Here is a 25844-nt window from a genome sequence, read left to right as displayed (position 1 = left end):
GTGACTTTTATTCTGCCTTAACCTTGCAGTTCTAGGCGGATTACAGAAAGAGAAGCTGGACATCGCCGGGAGATTAACAATAATTGGAACTATTCATGGGGGCCAAGCGTGAACAGGAATGCCATTAGTTTGAGTTGACATATTTTCTGAATAGCAGGGTTTTTATTTCTCTTCTGAAGGTCTTATAATCGGGCATTGTTGTTAGTAGGTTAAAGAGGTGGTGTTCAAGTTTTGCTGCCTGATATACTAGAAGGCCGTCATATATCTTTTGTGTGCCTTTGATTGGGGGGGGGGGAGAATGTACATGGGGTCTGAGTTCTTCGTGGCCAAGTTGGGTTGTTCAGGTATGTGAGGGCGGTGCCGTTTAGGGCTTTGAATAGTAGACAGTAAAATTTGAATAATATGTGTGCTTGTATTGGGAGCCAGTGTGTGTCTAGGTATGCGTTGGTGATGTGATCATATTTGCTTAGCGAGTAGATCAGTCTACGGGCTGCGTTTTGTACGGACAGTAGTTGTTTTATCATTCCCACTGGGCATGGTAGGTAAAGGATGTTGCAGTAGTCTAGAAGTCCCAAAACAAGAGATTGGACCAAGAGGCGGAATTGCTCCCTATCAAATAATTTTTGTATCTGTCGTAGGTTGCGCATGACAGCGAAGGATTTCTGGATGGTCTTGTTGATTTGCAGTTGCATGGTGCAACATCTGTCTATCATCACTCCAAGGAGTTTTAGGGTGGGTTGTATGGAGCATTTGGTAGTGTTTATTTCTATTTCTGTTATGGTTGGAGTTTTGCCCTTGTTCTCTGGTGTACGTGGGTCGCACCAAGCGCGCTATACATTTGAGGTTAAATGAACATAAATCTAGAATAGTCACGGGTAATGACAGCTCCCTTAGTCCACCATTGGCAGTCTAAAAAACATGAGGTGGCCCACATTAGGTGGAGGGTGATTGAAACTTTGAATACTCAAGGAATGGAGGGGGATTTGGAGGCTAAATTAAATTATCTGGAGCAAAGGTGGATATACCGCCTAGATACTGTGATTCCTCATGGGTTAAATCTTGAATTGGAATGGTCATCTCTTCTGTGATTTTTTCCTGGGAATTCTATGAAATCCTCCCCTAAAATTTAATGGGAGTTAGGAAATATTGATTGACACTTAGTGTAAAAGCCCCTCCGGCCTTGGGGTGATGCAAGGGATCGGGCGATTGGCCCCTCCCCTCCACACCTCACTTCCGGGTTTAGGGAGATTTAAGGTTGATTTTTACCACGCTGCGGCCATCTTAAAAAGACTTAGATTGGGTGGTCATGTCGTGAAGAATCGGTACTAAAAAGGTAGGCACGTATGGTTAATATTTATAGTGTGCATGCTGTTGATATTTATACTTAGCGTTTCTCCTACTAAAATAAGGTTTTCTTATTGTAGGGATAGTAGCCCTGAGGAAACCCCCTCTACGGGTGAAACATGTTGGCTCATTAATCCCTTGCTAACCACCAACCACCAGTTAAGCTAAGTATTTAATTCATATAAAATATTCTTTAAAACTATTTATTGTTTTAAAATAAATTTAATTAATTAAAAAATAAGAAATTGATATACACACCATATATTGACCCAATGACGATCAGGTGCGTAAAGCCAGAAGATATGATAATGTGATCTTCTGGTGGCGTCTCTGAGGGCTAAAAGACTGGCATTGAAACCTTTTTTGATACAAGGTATAAAGGGTGAACTAACTGTATCACCTTGGATAAACCATTGGTATTCTCTTCCTTGTAAAAAAAATTTTTCGTTCTATATAAGCCAGATACACCAAGCTACATAAATCTGCGCATACTACACTCCCCTATTGCTGGGAACTACATCTGCATGCAAGGGATAGCACCCCCAGAAATACTCAGCGAGTCCTTTACTTACAGGATCACTGTGGAAATTGATGTTTTACTGAATTATCTATATGACTTTTCATTGTTCTTTTGACAAAGACGATCCCAGGTCTTGTTTTCATCCACCATTTTGCCCATTTTCCACTGTGCACTCAGTATATGAATCAGTGCACACCAATCCCTGATTCTACAAATAGCGCATGATTGGACACATGGTATAGAACAGGGACATACATGTATGTAAGCCTATAGGTTCAACTGGCAATAGCTATCAATAACTGGCCTCAGCAAGTGTAAATTGGCACTAATTAGAACTTATGCATGTACCTTATCTATGGCCCTATTCTATAAACAGCATGCCTGATTTTTAAATCATAAACTATCTAATTAAACCAACCCACTATGTTATTCTTGCAAAGCACAATGAGTAGGAACCAGAGACTATTTAAAGTGGTTGTTGTCTTCCTATCCAATCTAGAACATATGTTTACTAACTGCATGAGAGTGTGAATTTAAATTAACCTTTTCCTATCGTAATACATTTTACATTACGCTGGTTCCAATCATAATGTCCAATCTGTAAATTCAAACATTTTGTGTTCCTGGCTCTTTATTAGTATGGGACATACGATGGCAACAACATTTTTGGAATGTCCCATCATCCCGGACACACGATAGGAAAAGGTTAATAAATAAATTAGTTTGAATAAAATATAACATAAAACAGATTTTAAAAAAGATATCAAGAAAAAAATAATAATTAAAAAAGGGGTTTTTTTTGGCCAATGACTGTAAAAGGAGCTTAGTGATTCTATCGCATTTGAGACCCTCATGGCTCCAGTTCTGAGGTGTTTTTTTAACCCTATTAAAAGCAATAGATAGCAATATTTGAAGATAGCAACATTATAAAGATAAACAGTAAAATATACAGTAAAGGATGCTTTAAGACAGTGGTTCCCAAACCTGTCCTGGAGGACCCCCAGGCCAGTCGGGTTTTCAAGATAGCCCTAATGAATATGCATGACAGAGATTTGCATAAAATGGAGATGCCAGAAATGCAGATCTGCTCCATGCATATTCATTAGGGCTATCTTGAAAACCCGACTGGCCTGGGGGTCCTCCAGGACAGGTTTGGGAACCACTGCTTTAAGATATCATAAGTGATTCACTAGTGGGTGGGTTTAATTGGATAGTTTACAAATTTGGACCACTAGGTTACAATAGATATTTATTGCTTGGTTTCTAAATCACCCATCTCTTAAGAATATGGCTTTGGGAGAGGCATGAGCATGTCCAACATTTAGGAGCGGTTTTAGAGAATACTTGCATTTGCACACTTAAATGTCAGTAGTTGGGCATAAGCATTTACTCCAGCCTTTAGGGCTCCTTTTATGAAGGCACGTTAGCGGTTTAACGCGCTTCATAGCGCCCGCTAAACCGCCGGCCACGCTAGCCGCTACCGTCTCCTCTTGAGCAGGCGGTAGTTTTTCAGCTAGTGCGGGGGTTAGCGCGTGATTAAAAGTTGCACGCGCTAACGTGGCTTCGTAAAAGGAGCCCTTAGTTTAAAAAAAAAAATTGTGCTTCATGCACTGCATCCAGGCTTTCTCCTCCTCATCCTTCCTCCTCCCAATAAAATTTTAAATATGAGCTTATAAACTTATAAAACTTTCTTAAGAAAGGAAAGGAGTAGAATTTGCAAGACTTAAAGCCGCTTGGGGAATAACGTTAGTTTAATAAGACTGACTATCAGACAATGATAAAGGGAGAGATTGCCAAGCTGAGAACCAGTGCTGAGTGAGCACCAAAAGCTCCAAGGAGTCAGGTATTAAACTCCTTTGACTGAGTTTACTCGTTGTTGGGTGATGGGGTGGGGGGCCCTGCATACAGTGAACACCAAGGATCAGAGGTGGGTTTTTTTTGTTATTATTTAGGGAATGTTAGGGTTGGGTTACTACATTCAGAAAACTGGTTATATATTGTTTTGTGCTGTTCTAATCCAGTTGTCTGTGCCAGCCCCATGGTACCTATGGGAGATAAGAGTCAACTCCCCCTGGTCATTTGCATGGGGTAGGCATAGTTGCAGTATGGTTTGTTTATTGGATGGGGACTGGAAGCTACATTTCATATTACTTAAGGCTTTGTTTGCAATTTCTTATAATCCGGTTTCCTGACCACAGATTTTACATAAAAAGAACAGGGGAGGGAAACAAAGTTGGCATTTTTATTGTAAAATTGAACTGCCTTTTGATGGTTGGCTTGTATTTATTTTTCTTCTTACCTTGTTCAATAAAAATCATTTAAACATAAATAATATACAATATACCTCTCACAGAAGTCGAAAAGAAGACTCCCCATTATTTAAAGGATTCCGATGTCCAACAAAGAGGGGAGAAGAACCCCCATAACAACTGGACTGAGTTGTTTGAAGCAAGAGCTTCAGACTTAACTGAATTCACTTTCTTCCTAGAAATTTCATCTTACTCTGTGAAACTCTCCATTACAGCTCCCCAGGACTGCAATGGGTTAGTAATGTGGACAAGAGGATCGTCAGAGAAGACCACCAGCTCAAACTCATGCCCCCCCTGCAACCTGAATCTCATGATTTGCATAAATTTCTCAAGTCAACAGGTCAAGGGATAAAACAAATAGGAGAGAAAGGGGGCAACCTTGAAAGGTGTCCCAAAATATGATAAAATCATCTGAAACTCATCCATGTACCTACATTTGGGCCTTAGGGTGGTAGTATAAGTCTTGAACAGCTTCCAGAAAACTTTCATTGCTGTATTTCTTTAAGATTTTCTATATAAAATCTCAAAATGACTCAATCAAAGGTTTTCTTTCCATCAAAACTAATCAACAGGCCTCCAATTTCTCCCAATAGCCTTTAAGGAGGCCAAAATGGGCCTCAGAATTTTTAAAAAAATTTTTGAAGTAGTTTATTGACTAACCAATCAGAAGTATAAATACGAGCCAGCAAGATGTGCAATAAACAGAAAAGCATACACATCACAAAGTCAAGTGCAGGAGTGTTGGGAATATAGTAGCAAAAGACCACAAGTAATAACTTCTACTTATTTTAAGATCATTTTCATTAGGAACTCCCCCCACCCTTCCACCCTCCCCAAACTCTTCAAAGAAATGTAGGGGATGGAACACAAAGTCAAAGAAAAGAAACCAAATCTGCCATACTTTAGAGACATCTAAAAAAAAAAAACCTAGAAGATAAAAAGGGTGTCCATATGCCCTCTTATTTGAGAAGAGTCTGTTTCTTGATTGCACCCAAATGTTCCATGTCACAAATACACCACAACTTGGTAATCCATTTCACTGTGAAGGTATTGTTCATAATTTCCAGTGACATGTCAAGTTGATTCTCGCCATGCTCAAGGTATAACGAACCAACAAAGATTGCTGATAAGTAAAGCCTATAGGCTTTCTGCCAAATAGAAACACTGCTGGGTGTCATTAAATAGAATGTCCAATCCAGTGCTACAGTGTAGCTTGCACCACCTTCTAATAGGCCTGGGCCTTAGGTCAAGTCCACCAGATGTGACCTGTGGTGCAGTGTACCATTCCCTCTCCATCAAATTGGGGAGCTTCCTGGAAACACATGTATTCTAGCAGGGGTAAGATACCAGCAGTAAAAAGCTGTAATAGCATTTTCTTTAATCAAAACCCCCCTTCCCCCAGCCACAAAAGGACAGCAGTGCACCCTAGCATCCTGGTGAAAAGATAGTGGAAAGCGGCCTCGTGTTTTGGCGGAGAGGGAAAGAGTCTCACCAAAATGGGGAAAACTGAACTGCCACCCAATCCTCAAGAGGGCGGAATCCATTCCAAAACTAGAACTGGTGAGCATGGTTTGTTTTAGCAGAGACACACAGTACGACTCTTAGGACCTGCTGAGAGGCAACTGGGAGCAGACAGCTTGAGGAGAAGAGATTTATGAGTGGAGTAGCAACCCTTCCAGACACTCTCCCAACCATGGAGACAACCCCAGGAGAAGGGAGACAGCAAGCAGAGCAATGCACACCCCTTCCCCACCCTCAAATCATGTAGTGGGAGGCCTAAGAGTAGAAATGGGAGTGGAGCAATCACTTCTCCGCACAGAGAGAGGCCTTACAGCAGAGATGGTGACTGAAGCACTGTTCAAAAGAAGGAGGCAGCAGACTGAAGGTGGAGTAGCTGATGAGTGACCCCTGGGTAAAAGGAGTTCTAGCTCTGGGTTCTAGCTTGCACCACCTTCTAATAGGCCTGGGCCTTAGGTCAAGTCTACCAGATGTGTCCCGTGGAGCCCAGTGTACCATACCCTCTCCATCAAATTGGGGAGCTTCCCGGAAACACATGTATTCTAGCAGGGGTAAGATACCAGCAGTAAAAAGCTGTATTAGCATTTTCTTTAATCAAAACAGCTTTAGAGGTCTTTAGCAATACTTTCTTCAAAGCAGTCTGATCATCCTCCTGAATAGTAAAACCTAGTTCCTGCTCCCAGTTAACCACATGATGAGTGTAACACTTAGCACGTTTACACAAAAACTTGTGGCATTAAGACATGTAATAAAGACCCTTAGTGTCCTTGGAATCTGCACACAAACCTAATAAAAATGTTTCAACTGGCACTGTGTATGTGAAGTTCACAGCAGTGCCTTCTAATGGGCCCCAATGTTCTATTGGCATGTCTGTGTGGCTAATCCATTAGAAAACTGGCCCCTCCCACGTCCAGCTTGGAAATCTCTCCCTTTATCATTGTCTGATAGAGCCAGTCTTATTAAATTAACGTTATTCCCCAAGTGGCTTTAAGTCTTGCAAATTCTACTCCTTTCCTTTCTTAAGAAAGATTTAGCACAGTTTTATGAGCTCATATCTAAATTTTACTGGGGGGGGGGGGGAGGAGGAGAAAGCCATGTGGAAATTGGCAACAGGGAGGGCTGGGTTATTCCAGAACTAAGTCTATAATGGGAAGGAGAGGTGTGGCGTAGTGGTTAAAGCTACAACCTCAGTACCCTGAGGTTGCGAGTTCAAACCCCATGCTGCTCCTTGTGACTCTGGGTAAGTCACTTAATCCTCCACTGCCCCAGGTACATTAGATAGATTGTGAGTCCCCCAGGACAGAGAAGGAAAATGCTTGAAGTACCTGTATGTAAACCGCTTTGAGTGTGGTTGTAAAACTACAAAAAGGCAGTATATAAGTCCCAATCCTTTTCCCTATAATCAGGCATGTTTTTTACGTTACCTGCATGATTGGCTGGCAAGGGGCTTGGTATACACTAATTTAGATTATGAGCAAGCATTCTTGGCTTCATGGTATGGCATCTCCGTTGCTTACTGATTACTCCTAGTAAGCTTCTTTCTAGCTCACAAAACCTTTGAGGGACTTTTGCAGGTTCTTGCTGTGACTTTGGGGTTTCAATCCCGAGGTTTCGGATCAACTGCCACTTTTAGGGAACATGGCCTTTTTTGCCAGGGAGAGAGAATCAAGTTTTTGCCCAGTGGGCAGAGAATGGGATATTTTTAGTGAGACATTTGTTGGATTCAGAGGGCTCCTTGCTGTAATTTCAATGTCTTCCGCCTTATATTCGAACAAGATGGGGAGAAAAATTTACTTACTGTAAGAATTATATGAATTCCTTAGACCCCAATGGTGTACAATGCCATCTAGGAGCTAAGGTCAAGGAATTTTTTCAATCTTTTTTTTTTTTTTTTTTTGCTGGAATCTAGTACCATTTCAGAAGCCCATAGAATATTGCAGCAACTGGGTGGACCTCAGAATTAGGTTAAGTTGAAGGGACAGTGGGAGCATGATTTGGGTTCATTTTTGGGTACCTGGGACATCAGAAGGAGTTTTTGAGGAATTCCTGAATTAATCTTTGGTGCAAATTATATGGAATGCCAATATGGAGTAATATATGAGTCAGGGCATATTTTACATATTCAGAAATGCATAAAGCAGTCAAATTGGACATTGCAGTGTTTATTAAATGTGTGCAAGGCTGTGACAACCTTTTTCATTCATCCAGAACTTTTAGAAACAGATTGGGAAGTTCTTGAGTAATCGAATAGCTCATTCTATTAAGTTAAAGACCTGATTGCTGGGTATACTGGAAGCATGTAATATCCATGGCATAGGCAATAAACCTTTTGCTCATAAGGCCTTTTTCGGGGGGGAAGAAGTGTATTTTACAACATTGGGTATCAGTAGACCCCTCTCAATACTGAGTTTGGAGGAATAACCTCCACACTCTCCTTCTCCAGGAGGCCCGAGTGGTTCATTCCATGCCTAGACAGTAAAAATATTTCCTATTGGTATTGGGGTCCCCATGTACTCTTTGAGGGGCATTTTCGATAGGATGTCATGGTTTGGGGTCCCGATGTACTCTTTGAGTGGCATTTTCGATAGGATGTCTAAGTCCAACGTTCAAAACTGGACTTCCAGAAGGGTCCATTTTCAAAAATGCTGGACATCCAAATTTTGTTTTTGAAAATCGTCTAGTTGAATGTCTTAGCCACCAGGATGTCCAACTAGATGTTCAACCTCAGGACGTCTAACTTTATTTCCCATTTTCAATTACAATATCGTCCAAGTTGAAAACAAACAAATGAAGCTCAGCTGGTTGTGGGAGGGGCCAGCTTTCTAATGGTCTAGCTACACAGACATGCCAAAAGAACATTGGGGCACATTAGAAGGCACTGCTGTGAACTTCACATAACATTGCCAGAAGTACATCTCACCTTACAATGTATGGTGAGCCCTCCAATATCCCCCCCAACCTACTATACCCACTTGACCATCACCCCTATAGCCCTTATGGCTGCAGGGGGCTCCTACACAGCAGTATAGTAGGGTTTTGGTGGGCTCACACTTTCCACCGGAAATGTAATGGTTAGGGTGACTTGTGGGCCTGCCTCCTCCTCTCTATGGTTCACTAGCCCACCCACCTGATTACTTAAGACATTTGTGTGATGCTCTACTAGGCTTTCCCATACTAAGTGCTGCTGTTCTACAGCCAGGTATGTACGGTTTCATTCAAATTTTGGGGGTGGGTGGAAGGGGTCAGTGACCACTAGGGGAGTGTGTGGGGCTCATTACTTAATCCCTCCAGTGGTTATCTGGACAGTTTGGGTACTCTTTTGGCACTTAGACGCTTCTCAAACAGGTCTAGTTAAAATTGTCTAAATTCCGTCAAGGACGTCCTGGGAAAGGTTTGATTATAGCTGCAGGCGTCCAAGTCTAAGCTAACCAATTCCCTGCCCATGGCACGCCTAACAACATGTCCATTTCTATTCTGGATGCACAGTAGGTAAAAAGTCCTGCTAGATGTCCAGAAAGTCTGTTTTGAAAATGCCCACTTTTGACTAGTAAGACTTCCAAGTGCCAATTTATACTGGTTTTTGGACTTCTAAGGTTTCTGATTATGCTCCTGATAGTCACCTAGAGCAAGAAGCCTAGTAGTGAGTCATTGGTGATTTATTATTTTGGTCTATTTTGTTTTTTAGGGAGAGTTAGGGGGGATTAGGAGGGTACTGAGTGGCTTTATTCCAGTGATTATGTGTTATTAGAGTCCAGACCGCTTGTCAAGTTGGCAGTTTGTATAGTTTTTTTAATTCAAGCCTAGAACTGGATTGATTGTAAGGGTGAGAAGCATTTTACGTATTGGGATGGAGAGTTGAGTGAGATAGGCAGTTACATTGCAATTGCATTGTGTGTTTCAATATCATTTCTGGTTGGTTATTTTCTTGTAATATAACCAGTTTTCTTTTTAGTTTGGGTAAGGGAATGGAGGGGCAATAACTTTCTCATGTTCTGGTGTTTGTTCCCATTATACTACTAATCTTTCAAAATTTACATTATCTGCATATGAAAACTACATCGCTGTTGTCACCAATAAAGTTTTAATCTAAATTGAACTCCAAGTACCCTCCTTTTTTCCTACCAAACAAAATTATGTAATGGTTGGGGACACCATAATACCCCTTTCCATCTCCTACCTTAAAAAAAAGGAAAACAAACAAAACTCAGACCAATCAGTGAGAAGCCATGTCCCCTCAACCCGCACATTGGTCTGAAAGCCAAACAGACTAAATACTAGAACTGTCAGCATAGACAGGCACCAGAACTCAATATTCATTTATTCACTGCTCTTCTGACAGAGTACATCAAACCCATTCAGAAATGAAATGCTGAACAGAGAGTGGTTACTTCACAGAGAGCGCAGTCAATAAATGAACAGTAAGCACAGGTAGTTGTCAGTGCTAATTGCTCTTACCTCCTCCCCCTGGGCTGACTACAACCCTCTCTCTTCCATCCAGTGGGCTTTTTACATTCTAATATTTGTAACTCGCGACATACCGCAAAAGGTTCAGTGCGGTTAATAAAGAGCAACTAGTAATTCCTAGGAATATTAAAAAAAACCAACAATCATAAAAATAAAACTACTATTCTAAGATAAAAATTTATGAAAGAGAAAAGTTTTAAGTTGTTTACAGAATAGTTTATAATATTCCATAAGGCCTAACTTCAATAGGTAAGGCATTCTACTACTTTGCTGCCTGATAAGCTAATGTAAGAGAAATAGCGGATTTATAGATCACTTTTTTTTACGTTTGAAAGTTGCAGATCAAGCTACTTTCTAGTGATACAATCACATTTTCTCATCCGATATTCAACCAAATTTATCTTGTATTCATGCAACTGACCATGTATTAAGAAAACCAATGTAATTCTATCAAACTTGGATGATCTAAAAATCAGTCTTACTGATGCATTCTTCAGTATTTGCAGCTTTTTATGAAGGGTTTCTTTACAACTGATATAAATATTGCAATAATTGGAGTGTAACAGAACTAATGTTCGTTCCACCAACCTGTTCAAAATAACTTTGGATCCCTCTCAGTTTTCTCTCAGTCCCAAAAATATCTGGAACAGCCTGGACTTCTGTTTCAAATGTCAGGCGATTATCAAAGATAATTCCTAAACTTTTATATTGAGACATCAAGTTGTATCTTATTCTATCAAATACTAGTTCCAATCTTGGGATAAAATTAAACTGGTTACCAACTACCAAACGCTTGTTTTTTTCTCAATTTAATTTTAATTGATGGACAGATGTCTAGACTTGAGGATAGGGCTTCAGTGGTAGGGAAGGGAGAATTCAGCTCCCCATTTTTAAAAACCTTGAGCAAGAGAGAAGAGATGTTTGGGAATTTTATTTTTTGGGATTTCTTTTGGTCCCCTAGAGCAGTGATTCCCAACCCTGTCCTGGAGGAACACCAGGCCAATCGGGTTTTCAGGCTAGCCCTAATGAATATGCATGAGAGAGATTTGCATATGATGGAAGTGATAGGCATGCAAATTTGCTTCATGCATATTCATTAGGGCTAGCCTGAAAACCCAATTGGCCTGGTGTTCCTCCAGGACAGGGTTGGGAACCACTGCCCTAGAGGGTTTAGCCAAAAATAATTAAGGCTGCTATTTAGATTCATCCAGCCATATTTGCCCACATGTAACTTACTATAGGTGTAACTACTTATGTCAGTCACAGAGCTGGTATAAATGCTTGTGTCTAGATTGGCAGAGTTATTCATGTCTATTGTAGAATATTAACAATGTGTATACTCACCTTCAAAATATACACTATGGTACATGTGCATGTGATTACAGAATAGCACCTATAGACACAGTCATTGAAACAGACACATAACGGTAGATAAAGGCCCAAATGGCACATCCAATCTGCCTATTCGCAGCATTCACTATCTCCTCCTCTCCCTAAGAGAACCCATGTGCCTCCATTATCTCCTCCTCTCCCTAAGAGATCCCACATGCCTGCCCCACACTTTCTTTTTTTTTGTAAAAATTTTATTATTTTATAAACTACAACAGTGTAGTACATTTGATTGAATACAGAAAAATATTACAGAGATTACACCACACTTTCTTGAATTCAGACACAGTCTTTGTCTCCACAACCTCTACCGGGAGACTATTCCACTCATCTACCACCCTTTCTGTAAAGAAGTATTTCCTTAGATTACTCCTGATCTATCACCTCTTAACTTCATCCTATGACCTTTCACTCTAGTGTTTTCTTTCAATTGAAAGAGACTCATCTCATGCACTTTTATGCCACACAGGTATTTAAACATCTCTATCATATCTCCCCTCTCTTGCCTTTCCTCCAAAGTATACATATTGAGATCTTAAAGTCTGCCCCCGTACGCTTTATGGTGAAGACCACCGACGATTTTAGTAGCCTTCCTCTAGAACCAACTTCATCCTGTTTATATCTTTTTGAAAGTGCAGTCACCAGAATTCTACACAATATTCTAAATGAGGTCTCACCAGAGTCTTATACAGGGGCATCAATACCTTCTTTTTCCTACATTTGGTGATCCTCCTCAAAACTACCTTTCTACAGCAGGTGTGGCCTCTACAATAGAAGACTTAGGGTGTGATCTCACTGGAGACCTATAGAGAGGTCATATGTGGCCATCTTTGGGAAAAGATGACTAAAGTCTCTAGAAACAAAAAATGAGATTTTAATGAATTCTGTTAGAGCAAACAATTTGTAATACAACATTCCAAACTCCATCCTTTTATGTGGAAAAAAAATTAAAACAAGCAACAGAAGTTCAAACATGGAACTTTTTCTGACTGCTTATGGACCCCATAACATGAAAAAAATCAGCTATTCTCAACAATTTGGATCTGCTACATTAGTCACCTTTTCCCAGATATGGTCACATATTACTTCCCTCTCTGTACTACTGGAGCCTCTCTTTATGCATTTGTTCACACCTGGGGTGTTCAACCTTAGTCCTCAATGGCCATAGTCCAGTCGGGTTTTTAAGATTTCCTCAATAAATATGCATATTCATTGTGAATATCCTGAAAACCTTATCTGACGAAGGCTGAGGTTAGATACTTTCCCAGATGCTTGTTCCACTGACTGGTCATTCATCAGTTATGAGAAATGGTGACCCACAGGACACTTATCTGGTAACTGCTGGTTCTTCACTTCTCAAATGCTAGTTGACTCTTGGATTTCTGTACCCCAAATGCATGATTTTGATTTTTTGAAATGGGGTGGAAGGATAGATTACAGTTATTACAGTTATGTGATGAGAAATGTAGCTGGAGGAGGCCGAGAGCTAGCCATGGTGGGTTGGTTGGAAGAGGTGTGCAGGCAAATGTCAGGGTTTTTGTGGAAAGATAGAAGAGCCCAATAAATTAGTATACTTGTTTAGGAGTAAGAGAGGTCTAGAGGGATGACTTAGATAGTGGAGGAAGGAAGAGGAAGAAGACAGTTAATGCTTCCAAACAAAACCCTTCTTGGTTCTCACCTAAAATTTTGCATGTTTCTACATGTTGACTTATGAAACCATCTTTCTAGGGCTGCAGAAGCAGATTCATTAGGTGTTTCCTTAAGGTTCACAGCTGCGATAATGAGATCAACCCCAAGCAAGGTAAACCATAGAACTAAGCACATATAGTTAGCCACCACACTGTATTGTTCTATGCTGCAATGAATATTATCACTGGACTGCCACACTCACCAGCGTCTTGTAGTCGATCTGTTGCCGGATGAGCTTGTCCTCGCTCAGGGAATACCGGGCCTCACCTGTGATGGCATCAATAGGTCCTTTCTCCATCTGTTGCTTGATGGCACAGTACAGCATGAAGAGTGGCTCTCCTGCACACTCCTGGGACAGGGAGAGAAAAAAGGCACAAGCCCCACGGGGGAATGTGAGTGGGTCACAGAAGATGCTCATACACACAGGTGGCCAGATGAGGCTCAAGCAGCCACTGGTCATAAAATAATTCACAGCTCACATAGTTTGATGTCTGCAGACTGAGGGGCACAAAAGCATGCACAGTGCAGAACAAAAGATTAGGTTATTTACCTCTGCTAATTTTCTTTCTTGTAAATAGACTCTGGAATCTTTACCAGGGGGTTTGTGTATCCTCTAGTTCTGAGCTACAGGTACTCCAAAAAAAACCTTTCGTACTTCCCCATCCTGTTATGTGCCTTAGAATTCATACAACACAATCAAGTGTCAACCTTAACATCATGAATCCAAGAGCCAGAAGCAATCAAGTTTTACAAAGTGGACCTCAAAATCTACGAGATAATTCTCCCAAAGTACACAGACTTAGAAAAGGGAGACTAGTAGAGAGGTCAGTTATTCCTGATGCAGCAACGTATAGCGAAACAAGGTCTCTTGTTGAAGATGTGGTATTCCGGATGGATTGTAGCCGACAGTGCTTTGAGTTTTTATTTCCTGCCAAAAAGCCTACGGCAGTTGTTGGATTTCAGCTGAAGAGCCATGCTACTTACTGGCTATAAAGACAGCAACGCAAAGATTGCAGCTAAGTTCTTTGTTGAAGTATCGTACTTTCCTGCATTTTTTTGCTGTTCTTTTATGACTATTTGCAGTGCTGTTTTCAAGCTACCCTCTGGGGTTTCTCAGACTTACCTCCTGAAACCACTTCCCCTTAATGGCAGGAGCCCTTGAGCCTATGTTTGATTTAAATCTAGCCCGGGTATTGTTAGTTTAGGGAGTTTTTTCCCTATTTATCATTACTACTATCTACCCGGAGCGGACCAATGATAATTTGTTAGTCTCCCTTTTCTAAGTCTGTGTACTTTGGGAGCATTATCTCGTAGATTTTGAGGTCCACTTTGTAAAACTTGATTGCTTCTGGCTCTTGGATTCATGACATTAAGATTGACACTTGATTATGCTGTATGAGTACTAGTTAGTAAGGGTGTCTTTTGCTCCTTACATTGTATATTGACGTGCCTTAGAATTCTAAGCCAGGGAGACCTAAGAAAAACAGGAAACACAAGAAAGGAAAGAGAGAGGTGCGGGGACTCCCCGCAACATGTAAATTCTGCTCATGAGAAACAAAGCAAAACAATTGGTGGCAAACGGCCAAACTTTATTCCCATTTAAAGTTATGCAATGTCAAATAACATTGTAACATTGAAAAAGAGACACAGCATGAGGGCGCAGATGAGACCACCACCTCGGGACCCCTCTAACCCCCCAACCCCACATAGAAGAGACCAAATGGGAGTCTCAGGGAGGCTGGTCAAGACAGACATCCACTTATCAGGTACTGTTAGGCGATCAGCAAACGGACAGAATAGATGGGCGGGTGTGAAGATTCCAGAGTCTATTTACAAGAAAGAAGATGAGCAGATGTCCCCCCCCCCTGGGGCCAAGGCTTGACCAGAGTGTCTAGCCCCTTGCTGTCAACCTCTCTGCATCGGCTGAAGAATCTGGCCACCTTCCATTTCCAGCTGGACGCCAACAAATCAAAAGCCGGATGGCCCCACTACCGAACAATGGCCTCGAACGCCATCCCAGATAAGGACCCATCTCCCAGGTCCAGAATCTGACAACTTGGAAAGTCTGCCTAAACGTTCCCTATGCCGGCCATATGGACTGCGGACAAAGTCACCAGATTCTTTTGCCCCCAGGAAAAGAGAATACGAGCCCCCAGACTCAGCAGGGGACTCATTGCGCCCCCTAGAGAGATGACAAAAGCTACCTCTGTCACATTGTCAGAGAATACCCGAACTGCCTTCCAATGGAGACAGAGTTGAAACTGCAATATGACCAACCGGATCACTCGAAGTTCCAGGCAATTGATGGACTATCTGTGCTGCAGCGCCATACACCAGCTTTGTAACCAAACAGCCTCATGTCAATCATCAGAGTCACCCAGGCCCCTCAGAGGAAGCCCTCTGTCTAGCGTCACAGGAGGTAGCCATCTATGGTATCTTGCTGCGGGATGCTGCCAACCCATGCAGCCTCAAACTCAGAGAAGCCCGCTGGGAGTTCCATCAATCCAGAAGAGACAGCTGAAGAGGTCATAGTCGCGCTCTGGTCCACTGAAACACATCCATGGTCGCAACCATGAGACCCAGGACTTGCAGGTACAACTAGGCCGTCAGTGCCAGAACCTGCAAGAGTTGCTTGAATGGTACGCTGTAGCTTGAGTGTCCTGTAGTCTGGAAGAAACACCTGGTTCATGCCCGAATGGAATCGGGATATTCCAATGCCTGCTTCAAGTTGAGCACCCAAGACGCTCCAGCAACTGCACCACCTGGTGAACTGCCTGGCGGTTCTCCTCCATTGAGGGGTCCTGAACAACCAGTCATCTAGGGACGGATGGCCTAGCACACCACCACCACTATGATCATCGTGGAAGAACATGGCTCTGTTGTCAGCCCGAAGGGAAGAGCTGCAAATTAACAATGCTGACCGAGTACAGGACACCGCAGAAACCTCCTATGCTCCTGAAAAATCAGGATGAGGAGGTAAGCTTTCGTGAGATCCAGGGAAGCCAAGAATTCCCCAGATGCTACCGCTTCCAAAAATGAACGCACCATTGCCATCCGGAAATGGGGTATGTGCAGAAAGGTATTCATGTACTCGCAGTCCAGAACAAGCCTCCAACCTTTGAAGCCTTTCTTTGGAATGATGAAGAATATCGAGTATCTCCCTGAGCCCAAGTCTTCATGTGGAATCGGTTTCATCACGGCCAGATCTAGCAATCTTTGAACCGCGGCCCACATGCGCCGGGCGTGATCCAGATTTCCCATGGCGAGAACAGGGAGAAATCAGACGGAGGTTGGAAAAAAATTTAAAGCGGAGAACCGGTCTGAGCACTTCAAGGTCCGAAATCATCCTCTGCCACTCTGTCAGGTAGGCCGAGAGGCATCCCCCAATCCAAGGAAGAGGAGCCAGAGCCCTGGTGTCAGAACTCCCTCAAGGGATGGGCAGGAGGATGGTTGTTGGAAAACTGATGTCACGCCTGACCTCCAAAACGAGGTCTGGAAGGTGCTCTGAACTGGTACCCTGTAGTTGGGGGTTTGGAGGACTGGAGGTCTCCTGTAAGGACAAAAAATCTTGGTCGTCCAGATCCCCAGGCAGGTCGAGGCATTGACTTGTGAAGAACTATAGGTTTACGGCCCTGCTCACTGGCCAGATCAGCCAAACCCTGCCCAAGAAAGATCAAACCTCTGAAAGGAAATCGGCTCAGCGCAGACGTAGAAGAAATACCAGACTACTGGCGAATCCACATCATTCGCCAGGCAGAGACCGAAGAAGCTCCCAGTTTAGCAAAAACCTTTACCATGACAAGGAGGGTATCCACCAAACAAGTCATCATGGAGACTAGGAAATCAAAGTCCCGAAGGACAACCCCCTTGGTATCCCGGTGGAGCTTGGAGCACCACGCACTGGCAACAAAGGAGTAGGCTGCTGTAGCTCATACTCCCACCGCTGCGGAATTTAAAAGTCATTTGAGGACAAAATCCAGCCGCCTGTCCTGAACCTCTGTCAGGACAACCCCTCCAACAGAGGGCAGGAAATGACTTGTGCTACTTCCAAAACCACCTTCAGCGAAGCTATACACTTGGAGAATTCCAGGTCCATGGGATGCAAGTGCGCTATGATCCCAGCACATTTAAGGGAACCCTCCTGGGGGTCCCAAGTCACTAAAGGCATCCAATCCCAATCTGGAATGTCCGGAAAGGAAGCAGGCAGCAGGCGCTGATCATTCAAGGAGAAACATACTGCCAGCAGCTGGTGATCCAAAATCAAGTTCAGGAACCTGAGGACTGAGAAAGGAGTGCAGGACACCGGTCAGACCGGAAGAACCTGCACACAGCCAGGACAACCCTAAGTATTGAGGACCCGCCGTGAGATCCCGAAGATGCGTCAGAAAAGCCACATAGGCGGATGCTGCAGAAAAAAAACCTGTGACAGCAAAGGGACAGAGAGTAGGGCAGAAGCGATGGTGGAAACTGCCAGTCTGCTCTCCAGTGTCACTGAAAGGAAACACAAAGACATGCTGGAATCCAGAAGAGCAGATACCATCTGCAGCACTGGATTCAATGGGGAAGAAGCAGGCACAGCCTTTTTCAACCAGAAAAGTTTGAAATATTATCTGACACTTGCAGGCGGGAAATAGGTACCGGCGGCGAAAGTCATGCTGTGTGCCACAGTATTAGTGCTCTTAGCCAAAGAATGAGACATTCTTCCCCGAAGCTGTGCTTGCGTTTCACTGCAGTGCATGTTGCACCTGTTTGACGCACCAAAAGCATGTCCAGTAGAAGTGGAGACAAAAGGGGACTCTCCGAAGGAGGAAAATGCAGAATATGTGAACGTCTCGCCCCCCTCCCCCCCACGCGGGCCTAGGTGCACGTGAATTGCGGCCGCGATTCTGCCAGCTATCCACTGAAATTGAGGAATGAATCCATGCCATCCTGTCCTGAGGTGGCTATCTGTTAAGTTTGGAGCAAAACAAAGTGTCTAAGGGCAAAAACTATACTTTTAAAAGTTTTAAAGAAAATCCAAGATGGCCACTGCAGGTGCCAATTTTGCCCTAAAATGGCCCGGGAAAAACTGTGATTTTTTGATTTTACAGGTGGGGGGAGTGGGCTAGGGCATGCAGGGAAACCACCCAAAAACCCCTTTCCAGGACCCCCAAAATTGCCAAACTTGTGCTGCAATAGAAAACCAATGGCAGACAGCTAACACAGAGCAAGCAGAGAGATCATACCTCAGGAGCTGATAAACTGGATTTCAGATCTTCTGACCGCCTCACCTTCCCAGGCACCCCAGATAGGGACTCTCAGGACCTCACAGGAAAATTAGGGAAGACATGTGGTCCGGTTCCGATCCCGGTGTACCTCCATAGAACCGCAGCAGCCTGTGCTCTATCCTGTCGCGGACGAACCCAGGGTGAGGTGACTCCCGATCCCAGAGACCCGATCTGACCTGCAGGCTGTCTGAGGGTTTTACTGCAGGCTTGTTCATAGTGCCCCCCCCCAGAAGCAGATGATGTAAATACCAAAGTCTGCAATCTCTCGCCAAAGGATGTCCCTGAAGGGTGAATCCACAGCACAAGGGCAAAACCCGCGCCAAAAGATGAATTAAAAGAACTAGAAATGTAAAATTAAGCACGAGCAGAAAAGACAAACCACAGTCAGAGATGCAGGAACAGACTGGAATTCTAAGACACGTGACAGGATATACAGTATATACCTAGGAAGGAGCTAAAGGTTTGTTTTGGAATACCTGCAGCTCAGAGCTAGAGAGGATACACAAACCCGCTGGTGAAGATTCCAGAGTTTATTGTACAAAAACCAAGCATTAAATGTGAGAATATGAGGAATGCAAACCACTGGGGTGTCCAACTCTCCACCCACCCCCCCCCAAAAAAAAAACCCAAAAACCCGCCTCACCTTCAGGAATCGATACAGCAAGAAAGTGAACCAATTTGTCAACATCTTCTCTGCCACTGATTCGGTCCTGGAGAATGAAAGAACAGAAGTGCTATCTCAGTGCTTTGCTCCCTCAGATTACCATGACCCCACTGTTTGGCTCTCTTCTCCCTGCCTAGTTTGATGGTCCTGCACATAACCGTGTGAATGTCATACGCTGTGGCCTTAAGCTCTCCACCTGAAAGTGCATTCAGAATCTGCAAAATATTGTACATTAGACGACTGAATTCTGCTGCACATGGTGACCATGTTACCCCTACTTCTTGTGGCTGCTTATTGCTTAATTGCCAAAATTCTATTGTTGGCCCATACAGCCTTTTATACCAGGGTCCCGGATTGCCTTCCTTGGCATCTGGTGCTGCTGACATCTTCACACTCAACCAGTTCAGCAATATATGCTACATTCCCTCAACTGTGTAAGACAGATATAAGGGGTTACTGAAAAGATCTCAGCCCAACCAACCAACTTCCTAAATTCTGAGCATTATTTTGCCACTGTAGTTGAAAATAGCGTTATCTTATTTAATTAAGTGCCTATTTGCAGAAACAATGTCTATCCTTTGACATTGTTTCAGATCATTGATTGAACCATATCCACGTCATTCTTTTCTTGGTTGGGCTGAGACTTTTTCAGCACCCCCTCATACTTGTAACCTGGATTGGCCACTGTTAGGAATAAGATAATGGGCTAGATGGACCACTGGTCTGACCCAGTATGGCTCTTCGTATGTTCTTATGTAGAGTCTGTTCGATGTACAGCATTTTTCTTTATAGCCTTGTTAAGGAATGCCTTGCCCATCTGCCTGGGTAGGGAATTTTCCTTCAATAAATTGACTTTCAAACAATTTTATTGATGACATCTACAAGAACGTTTTCAATACAGAACAAGAAAATAGGAAAGCTCCAATCAACATTTTGAATATTATATCCCAACTCTTCCCTTCCCTCCCCCTCCATATAACCCCACCCTGAGATTCCTAAACAGAATTCATCTAAGGACCTTGGTTCTTATAGTCCCTGACAGATAAATAGCAATATACCCTCCCCCCACAAGTTATGGTCTCCTAAAGTACTGGTATATAAGGCAATAGAAAAATATTTCTTTTCCATGTGGAGCGTTTAAACTTTAAAGAACAACAACTGATTTTTTCTCTGAACACTGTTAAACCTAATGGCCTGAACTCTGAAGTAGAATGGATGACATTAGTTTAAATTCCTCTTTGCTGTCTTGCGATTCTGATTGGGTACGTCTGTATGAGATCATCACGTTTACCCCTGGGATAAAAAAACGCCGCCGCCATGTCTCTGCTTCAAACACTATCGGCAGTATTCATGGAACCGGCATAACAAAGGTATACGCTAAGATCTTTTGATTCTTTTTATAAAAATTATTTTTGGCTACTGATATGGGCTTGAAGATATGTCTGTATGGGTTAGTTGAATAATATAAGTGAAAGTGGTATGATTGGAACATTTTATGGTGACTCTCTTTTTCTTTGTTTGTCAGGGGAAAATACCTTGATAAAGCCCCCTGGGCGAAACATAGCCTATGTTGGTGAAGAGCCCCTGCTATGCTTTTCTAAAAGAGATGAGTACCTTTCTAACTTATCTATACTTAAAATATTTAAATAAGATAAATAATTAAAAAAAAAATATATAAAATAAGACCGATGAAGACTTTAGTGCAAACAACTCTATGAATGAAATGTTCTCACAGCTTGCACCGCTGAGATCCTAAACAGGAATAATACCTCTATCTAAGGTTGTATATGTGATACTCCTAAAGTACTGCCACAATTGTAGTGAGAGCATACAACATACCAACAGGATGAAAATGTAAAGTATCAGATCTAATCATCAATGTGGAACATTACCCTCCACCCCTCTTTCCCCCCTCAGGAGTGATTCAAACAACTACAATTAAAAGTACAAAGCACCAATAAGAAAGACAATGAAAACAGTGTCTCAGAATATAGAGTGTCGGTCTGTAGTGTGTGGCCACTAACCAAGCATATTCACCAGAAGACTAAGGGGATTCAAGGAAGCCAGGTAAGAATCCCAAGTGAGCAAAAACTGTTGTCTTGGCATGGCCCTCCACCACCCGTGCCTCCCAAGTAGCTAGAGTATGAAGTTTGAACCTCCATTTCCAGAAAGAACATAAGAATTGCTGCTGCTGGGTCAGGCCAGTGGTCCATCGTGCCCATCAGTCCGCTCACGCAGCGGCCCTTAGGTCAAAGGCCAGTGCTCTAAATGAGTCCAGCCTTACCTGCGTACGTTCCAGTTTAGCAGGAACTTGTCTAACTTTGTCTTGAATCCAAGGAGGGTGTTTTCTCCTATAACAAACTCCAGAAGAGCATTCCAGTTTTCTATCACTCTCTGGGTGAAGAAGAACTTCCTTACATTTGTACAGAATCTATCCCCTTTCAACTTTAGAGAGTGCCCTCTCGTTCTCCCTACCTTGGAGAGGGTGAACAACCTGTCTTTATCTACTAAGTCTATTCCCCTCAGTATCTTGAATGTTTTGATCATGTCCCCTCTCAGTCTCCTCTTTTCAAGGGAGAAGAGGCCCAGTTTCTCTAATCTGTTGCTGTATGGCAACTCCTCCAGCCCCTTAACCATTTTAGTCACTCTTCTCAGGACCCTTTCGAGTAGTACCTAATCCTTCTTCATGTATGGCGACCAGTGCTGGACGTAGTACTCCAGGTGAGGGCCCACCATGGCCCGGTATAGCGGCATGATAACCTTCTCCAATCTGTTCGTGATCCCCTTCTTTATCATTCCTAACATTCTGTTTGCCCTTTTCGCTGCCGCTGCGCATTGCTTGGACGGCTTCATCGACTTGTCGATCAGAACTCCCAAGTCTCTTTCCTGTGAGGTCTCTCCAAGTATCGCCCCAGACATCCTGTATTCGTGCATGAGATTTTTGTTACCTACATGCATCACTTTATACTTATCCATGTTGAACCTCATTTGCCATATCAATGTCCATTTTTCGAGCTTGATTATGTCATGTTACAGATCTTTGCAATCCCCTTGTGTCTTCATTACTCTGAATAATTTCATATCGTCCGCAAATTTAATCACCTCACTTATCATGCCAATGTCCAGATCGTTTATAAAGATGTTGAAGAGCATGGGTCCAAGCACTGAGCCCTGCGGCACCCCACTGGTGACGCTCTTCCAGTCTGAGTATTGTCCATTTACCCCCACTCTCTGTTTCCTATGCTCCAGCCAGTTTTTAATCCATGTGAGTATGTCACCCTCGATTCCATGGCTTGAAATTTTCCGAAGTAGTTGTTCATGTGGAACCTTGTTGAACGCCTTCTGAAAATCCAGATATACAATGTCGACCGGGTCTGAGGCAGTCCACACCTGTAATATGCATTTACGAGCTAGGAAACACACCTTACGACAACACAAAATCCCACCCCCCTTCCCAGGATAGTCCTCAATAAGTTCCAGGAAGGTCCAGCACCAATTATTCTACAGTAGCTTCTATTGTGCAACCCAGGAAATAGACCTTGGGGTGATAAGCATCTTGTTATTATTTGAATGGCAGATGTGTGTTTGGGTCACAAAAATTCACTAAGGACCTCTGGTGAAAAAAGAACTGTTTTTTCCCCCCCTGTTTTCTGTGCCCTCTGTTTAGGCTCTCATTGTTATCATTGTTGGCCCGAACTTGCATTGAAATCTGGTTTTATTAAGAGACCAAATATATGCAAAAAAACCAGAATACTACAAAACACATCAGAGCAATTTCACAACAAGAACAAACAGGTCTCAATATATACCATTAGCCAATAAATTTCTAAAACCGCCCTCCCTTCCCAAGTGCGCTCTACCTCCCTCCAATCAAATCCCATACAAAGGAACCTAAATAGTAGTAGGAAACCGTAGATGTGCCAATACTGTACATTTTTCAGGGACTATACCAGTGGTCTCAAACTCGTGGCCCAGGGGCCACATGTGGCCCGCCAGGTACTATTTTGAGGCCTTCGGTATGTTTATCATAATCACAACAGTACAATAAAACTGTTTCTTGATTATACGTCTCTTTAGCTATAAATTACAATATTATTAAGTCTTAGCCAAAAGGTTATTGATCATCGGAGACATCAATCTCCACCTAGACAACATCACCAGCAAGGATATGATTGAACTTAATAGCTTCTTCACCTCCCTTGGCCTCCCCCTCCCCTGCACCATCCCCAACTCACGAAAAGGGGCACACACTAGACCTCATTAGCTTCCTCGACCTTACTGCTCACAAGACATCAGTTGACGACACTCGCTGGGAACATGTCCCCTGGTCTGACCACTTCCTAGGGGCTTTCTGTCTCCCCATCTTTATGTCGCACCTTGGGGCTCCTCCCCGCACTTCCAACCCCATTACCTTCCGCAAAAAAATCACAAGCGACCTGTTCTGGTCTAAATTTCTCAATCTATTCTCCTCTGCCCCTAAGCCTGTAGATTCAGGTACCAATTGGCATAACTGGGGCGCTCTCTCCGAATCCACCTATCTTTCCCTCGCCCCTCTTTCCACTAAATCCATCTCTTACCCCCGCAAAGCCCCTTGGTACCTCCCATATCACAGAGAGCTAAAACAGAAATGTCGAGCTCTGGAGCGCATATGGAAAAAATCAAAATGTCCCATAGACAGACAGTCCTGGAGAGTCAATATCAAGCTGTACAATACAGCGCTAAAAAAAGCAAGAAAGAACTTCTATGGTGACAAAATCTCCAGGTCCAACAATCAGAGCAGTACACTATTCAACATTTGGCGCTCATTAACCTCCAAAAAAGACCCCACCGTGCTCCCATCCTCTCGCTCAGCCGATGTTCTAGCAAAATTCTTCAACGATAAGGTGACCACCTCCAATCCTTGGTAAAAAAATGCTTTTTCAGCCTTCACATGCTGAGGAAAGTTAGATCCTGCTTCCATCAAAAACATTTTACCCTCCTTGTCCTTTCCAGATTTGACTATTGCAATTCTATCTACCTAAGCCTAACTAAGAAAAACCTCCACAGACTCCAATGGATTCAGAATGCCGCGGCCAAGCTCATCTTCGCTAAAAGTAAATTTGACCATGTCTCCCTGCTCCTGGCCAAGCTCCACTGGCTTCCGATAATCGCCAGGGTCCACTATAAATGCGCCTGTTTAGCTTTCAAAATCCTACACGGTATCCTCCCTCCCTTTATCCCTCTTTCCTGGAATTCCTCAAACCCTAATACCACCAGATCCTCCCACAAATTAAAACTAGCCTTCCCCTCACTAAAAGGCATTTCCCACACAGGAAAGCTAGGGACCTCCCTCCACTTCAAAATCACCAAGCTCTGGAACAACCTTACCTCCCCTCTTCGGAACTTGAGCTCTCTCCAAGTTTTCCGCAAACATCTGAAAACCTGGCTTTTCTCAAAAATGTAAGGCTCCCTCCTACTTAGGAATCAAGGAAACTCTTATCTTGGCATCCCAAGTCCTCTAAATTTTCTTCACACTTCTACCTCTAACCCTCTGTTGTAGTTCCTTCCTATTTCTTCTACTGTAAACCGCGCCAAGCTCTATGAACGTGGAGATGATGCGGTATACAAACCTAAGGATTAGATTAGATTAGAAAGATTTATAAACTATAAAGAGTTTTACCTCATGCAAAATTGTCATTTCTTTAATAAGACATTAACTATTTTTATGAGGCCCTCCAAGTACCTACAAACCCAAAATGTGGCCCTGCAAAGGGTTTGGGTTTGAGACCACTGGACTATACAGAAACAGCAAACAATTGGTCCCAAATCTAAGAAATAAACAAATGGAACAAAAACCAGCAAAATAGCTAAACCTCAGAACAGGAGAGCTGAGAATTATGAAAGCTAAATCCAACAGAATCCCTGGTGGCCCAACTCTTATGGCCAATCCAATAATAGTATCAGCTTCCTCACTCCCTTCTCTCCCCTTCTAAGATACACCCCCCCCCCCACCAATGAGATGCTGGAGTTGTTAGCCTGAACTTATAACTGAGAGGTGCACATTAATCATTTTAGCACTACTTTGCGTTTAGTTAGTACCCAGTATCCAAGCACAGTCTAAGAATCACAGTGGTAAATCATGTTAGCAATAAGTGACTCCCCCTAGGTCACACACAAAAGCCAGTGATTAGAAGTGATGCACACTGGGACATGGTGATTCCCCCAAGGACATAAACAAGAGTCAGTGAGAGAACCCAGGGTTAGAACTTAGGGGATAATATTCAAAGACCTTTCCTTGGCTGGTAAAAGCATCTTAGTTGTGGAAATCAGAGCTTTACAAATTAGCCAATCTATCTGTCTCTAAAAGTAGATATGTGGTTGAACAACATGTGTCCTTTTACCAGAGGACTGCAGAAGCAGAGAGGGAGGGACCGAACTAGTGTTTTGATTACTCAGAACTACATTTTGTGCAGAAAAATCACATGGAGAAAAAATAGACACAGATCTCTGCACGAGATTTTTCTTTAGATAATAACCAAAGGAAAAAGACAGGGTAAAAATATCAGAGTGTACAGCTACATGGTTGGCTTTGATTATTTTACCCCTTTGGAATCAGCACACCTACCTTAACATTTCATACCAGCTCATTCATCCTGCACATTACTAAACTTTAAGTTTGTATACTGCATCATCTCCATAAA

The 25844-nt window shown here is 42.9% G+C and overlaps 1 protein-coding gene across 3 annotated transcripts in view; it reads right to left on the bottom strand.

Annotated features, from left to right (window-relative positions):
- Window positions 1–25844, bottom strand: part of PLXNA3 (plexin A3) — a 479210-nt gene that overhangs the window by 24390 nt on the left and 428976 nt on the right. For all 3 annotated transcript variants that reach the window (XM_033922827.1, XM_033922819.1, XM_033922836.1), the window contains exons 23-24: window positions 19144–19210; window positions 13436–13582 (exon numbers count right to left, since the gene is read on the bottom strand). In XM_033922827.1, the coding sequence (XP_033778718.1) occupies window positions 13436–13582; window positions 19144–19210 (214 nt within the window). The remainder of the gene's footprint in view (window positions 1–13435; window positions 13583–19143; window positions 19211–25844) is intronic.

This window comes from Geotrypetes seraphini, chromosome 1 (genome assembly GCF_902459505.1).
Source record: "Geotrypetes seraphini chromosome 1, aGeoSer1.1, whole genome shotgun sequence".
NCBI lineage: Eukaryota > Metazoa > Chordata > Amphibia > Gymnophiona > Dermophiidae > Geotrypetes > Geotrypetes seraphini.
The sequence above is the reverse complement of the archived record's forward strand: the minus strand, read 5'-3'. Positions and strand labels throughout refer to the sequence as shown.